General features: G+C 42.2%; 1 protein-coding gene across 1 annotated transcript in view; it reads right to left on the bottom strand.

The window, feature by feature from the left end:
- Window positions 1-2913, bottom strand: part of smyd3 (SET and MYND domain containing 3) — a 98533-nt gene extending 95620 nt beyond the window's left edge. Inside the window, exon 1 of the mRNA XM_071526948.1 lies at window positions 2718-2913. Within this exon, the coding sequence (XP_071383049.1) occupies window positions 2718-2878 (161 nt within the window). The 5' untranslated portion in view covers window positions 2879-2913. The remainder of the gene's footprint in view (window positions 1-2717) is intronic.
- Between the last annotated feature and the right edge of the window lie 2087 nt (window positions 2914-5000).

The following is a 5000-nucleotide window of genomic DNA, read 5'->3' as shown; positions in this document are numbered from 1 at the left end:
TTCTGGATACTGCTCTCGTAGCAAGCAAGGAGATCACTTATGTTGTTGTGTGTCTGATGCAGTTGTACAAACAACAATCTCCTCACATCACCCCCTACAACATACACACAGACACCAAATACCTACCATTAACATGTGCTAAAAACCGACAATGTCAACCATCCTCAGGCAACACACACAAATAAAATTAAGCATGTTTAGTACTTTCTACAACAAAAACAAAGTCCCAGCAGCATATGTTTAACCCCACTGGACCATATGCAGACAGCGATACAGCATCTGGCTGGCAGAAAAATGCAGCCCTTCTTCTTCTAATGATAACGTCCAAGTCTGATTATCTAAAGCATGGCTGGCACAGATTTTCATCTGCATACATCTGAAGTGAATGCGTGACCACCTACAGTATCTTGTTTTCCCTAGTTGTAGTTTTCAAATCAGACGGCTGTGCTGCATCAGGACCACAGTTTGTTTGAAGGCAGCATATTTGGTCAGTTATTTGCATTAGTTAAATTGTGGACTGCAGCATGAATTAATTTAGGAGACATAAATATAAAGATACATTCACAAGTTACATTTTGCTAGTATGCAAACAAGCACGTCACACAGCTGAGAAACAACATACTTTGACAAACTAGGCTAAAGTGGCACTGGTAAAAAAAAACACCCACACCCCTGTAACAAACAGACACACACACATACATACACACATGCATGCAAACCCATGCAAGCTCACACACACACACGTACACGCACATGTACTTGCGCACACACCATCCTGTAGATCACCGCTGTCAGCCGACCATCTGACTTGGCTGAGATCAATATGACTGATGACATCATATCATCAGCCTATATTACCGGCTAGCATAACAGTCCTTGCCCCCCTCCTTCTCTCTGTTCTATTACCTCGCTCTCACTCTCTCTCTCTCTCTCTGTCAGTGCTGTCAAGTGGCTCGTTCTCTTTGTCAATCCATCTTTCCTGTCCTCTCCATCACTCTGTCTCATCAAATATCCATCTCCCATTCTCTCTCACCCCCCTTAATGTGCTGGTCAGGTTGTGGCTATCTGTTATAGAACCTTACAAAGGAAGTCTTTCAAACCCCTCTGCAGTCCTACATGTGGAAAAAAAGGTAAAGTCCTGAGCTGTCAAATGTCATCTTCACTACTGAAGGAAAGATACACCTCAGATATTGTATATGTCTTAAGTTTGAACTGATATTTATCTGTCTTTCAATCAGTGCTCAATCAGGACGAGACGCACCAGACCCACAAAATGACCTAGTGTAAGAAGGGAAGGGATTCTCCCAATGTGTGCGGTAAGAGGAGATATGAAAGAGATTGCAGTAGCAAAGAAGACGATTCTGCACAACTGATCTTGCTCTCTAACACATTTTCCCTTCATGTGGAAATCAACCCTTGACATGAGTTAGATCTTTATATTCTCATAGAGGTTCTTACAATTAACTGTTCTCCTTAATTATCTTTCTTTTGCCACTGGGGCAAAAGAAAGCCCAAGATAATTCACCCTTCACTAAACAGAGTGTTTATCTAATGGTGTAGGTCCTCTTCAGTCCTTGCACCAGGATTTTCAGTATGCGTATGTACTGTGAAACACTGTAAATTATTGTCTCTCCACACCAGCCTCACCAAATTCCCACATGTCTATTTTGTTTGATGAAGTGGTTTCTGCTCCAGTAGATCCAGTAGTTACAGAAAGAGCAGTGCTGCCATTGGGTAGCCAGTTGGAAAAATAGCACCCACAAATGGGAAACAACAGAGAAGAAATAATCACATGTAAAGGCCCATAGAGGCTCCATTTGTACCTAGTATTCAAATCCCAATGCAAGCAGAATATCTATCTAGACTTGATCTAGATGGGGCAGCAGACCACATTTATACAAAGCTGTAAATAATGCATTCAAGAAAAGACTGGAACCTAATTTTTCCAAGTCACCTCAATAAGTGGATCTGAATCCCAACTTTCTCGATTGTATTTACACGTGTTTAAATGCGGCTTGGGATCCTATCTGGACTGAATGCAGATGCTTTATTTTGTCTGCATTGGGTTTAAAATGCAGATAGACAGATGAGACAGTGGAAGAGACATGGTGCCATCTGGCGGCCAGCTGAAGAACTTGCACCTACTGATGGACATGTTAAGTAGCAACTGAGAGATATTAGACCAAAATGCGAGCTACATATAATTAACCGCCATCCCGCCAGCACGAACACAGGGGGAGAGGGGAGAGAGAGAGAGAGAGAGAGAGAGAGAGAGAGAGAGAGAGAGAGAGAGAGAGAGAGAGAGAGAGAGAGAGAGAGAGAGAGAGAGAGAGAGAGAGAGAGAGAGAGAGAGAGAGAGAAAACATGTCAGAGTCAGATGCTTTATTAAAAGTCTGATGGTTGGTAAATTACCGTTTTCCCCCTCGCAGGTTCCAGGTTCATAGCTAGCTAACAAGGAGGAAGCATTTCGCATTTCATCTTTAGTTCAAAACGAGCTGTAGTTAGCTAGATGGAGATGGGAGAGTAAAGTGGCGTGAATTTAATCTACTCAGACCCCTGAGTCAGTCCACCACTATCAGTGTCCGTGTATACCACCTTGTCTGCTAACCAACAGATGGTATGCAGAATAAATAGCACGTAGTTGTATGTTTTGACAGCTTGTCTGCAGGATGCTAGCAGAGAGGTAAGCCCAGAGACAAGAAGGCTGACTGTCTTACCGTGTGAAGCAGTGGTGGCAGACTTCTCTGGCCAGTTTATTGGAAACACAGCAGGCCAGCGGCTCGGCACAATACACCAGCTCTCCTCTCCTGATCCTGGCTGTCGCCCGCAGTCCGTTTCCTTTGCCCGGACTGCTAAAACGCTCCAGTTTCGGTGCCATAGTTGATTTTTCCCTCCACGCACGTGAACCGAACAGTGTTTACATCCGTATTGGACGTTTAGGTTGCGTAATGACGTCACAGTCGAATCCTGAGACAAGACCCGCCCAGTACAGTTTGCCTTGTGTGATCAGTTTTTATTACTTAGCGGAGCCCTGATAGTATACTACTATCAGTGCTATTGCTATTATAGTGTATGCCATAACTCAGCCATAGATGTTTGAACCCTGCCTAACTCCATACAGACACTTGCATATTCTGCTTTTATAACTCAGTTGAGGAGTTTGGAAGACAAATTGTACGCTACTAACAGTAGCTCTGAAAGTCTGGGACCACCAGGGTTCATGCAGAGAATTCTAACAGGAGGATTTGAACCTGGGATCCTCACTTGCAAAATGAAAATCAGACCAATGAGCCCTGTGTCATCACCCCACACTATTTCCCAGTTCACTTCATTTTGTATCAGCACCTTTATGTGAGGCAAACACTAAACAATCAAACTAGTTAAGTGGTCTAAGGCCCTCAGGTCAGATCGCCATAAATGGAGGTGTTAAAGGCAGCAGAATAGGTGATTGGGATGTGGCCATCTCGTATTATAGAGTGCTGTGATCAACCTGATGGACTTGAATACACTGAAAACTGTTGAGATGACATAACCCTTCCCATTCATTCACCTCTGGCGACCATTTACTTAAATGGCAAGTACAACATTACCATCACCTGAAAGTGAGATAAGAACATCTTTAGTGGCAACTGAGGAAACTCAAAGTCACACAATATCTCCTGGTTTGTTTTTACAGCTCAATAATCAAAACCATCCCCACATCTTCCATCACAGCCTGGCTTAGCTCTGCCTCCCCATGCTCTGAGGATAAGCTCCAACATGTTGTTGGCACTGCTGAGCGGCTGATTGGCTGTCAACCCCATCCTCCATCAATGAACTGCATGACAGCAGGTTAAAGAAAAGGATGGCAGCTGAGTGTGGCCACGCAGACAGACATCTGTTCCAGAACCATTCTGCTGGGAGAAGGTATCGGTGCATTAAGACCAAAATAACCCGTCACCTCAGCAGCTTCCTCCAGAGCTGTCACCCCACATAACCATTCCTCCTCAGTCTGAACCCTGCAAGCCTCCACAATCTTTTTCCTCCTTGTCATCCAGTAGAACTGTCTGGTAACCATCCTTACTATTTTATACCAAGCTATTTATTATTGCCATAGTGTTTTTGTACAGCATTGCACGTCTTACAATGTCTACACAACCCTTTCTTCTTGCAGGTCCTTCACTGCACATAATTGATTTCATGTATTTGAGTATATTCAGTATAACTGCCTCATGGTGCATTGGACCAATGCACTACTGGTTGAACACACATGGCTATAGATTATTGAATGCTTAATGTATTGTGTACAGTCATATTATGTGTAGTGTATTGTCCATAGCATGTCTTGCACTGTCCCCTTGCACTGTATGTGAGGTTCTGGTTGAATACCATGCGTGCCAGTAAGTACTGTGAAACAAATTCCTGGACATTTTTTTAGATAGCAGTAAAAGTGATGATGAATAATACAGTTATTAAAACCAGGTAGAGGGGTGAGAGACACTGGAGGCAGTGAACTTGAATGAGGATTTAACTTCTGGGCTTTTTATAGCAAAATGTGACAGGCAGGTATATTGAGGATGGAGAGTGGAGTTTGTCACATGCAGGTTCCTCAGAAAGGGGGGATTATGAACATTAGCACTGACATTAGCATGTAAGTAAATCCATACTCTTTCCCATACAACACACACATACAGTCTAATAAACATGCTGAAATTGTTGGCTGTATGTTTATATAATCCCAACTGTTTTATTCTATTTTCATGTTTATGTTCTAATTTCATTTTCTTTGCTGTATCCTATTACTTTTCACATAGGCTACCTACTTCCTCAGTTTCACACATTGTTATATTTACATTTTCATAATGGTTCCACTCTTCCATACTGTATACATATTAATATATTTTATAACACTGTTTATACATATTTGTATACTTGTACACTTGTATATACTTGTATACTTATACATTTACCTGTACTTACATACACAACATATATTTCAAATTTAGTAATCTATATGTAAG

Source organism: Centroberyx affinis, unplaced genomic scaffold, assembly GCF_046629955.1.
Source record: "Centroberyx affinis isolate AG114_WGS23_722 - 3 ecotype Tasmania unplaced genomic scaffold, CSIRO-AGI_Caff_v1 ptg001482l_1, whole genome shotgun sequence".
Lineage (NCBI taxonomy): Eukaryota > Metazoa > Chordata > Actinopteri > Beryciformes > Berycidae > Centroberyx > Centroberyx affinis.
Note: the sequence above shows the minus strand (reverse complement) of the source record. Positions and strands in the feature narration are given on the sequence as shown.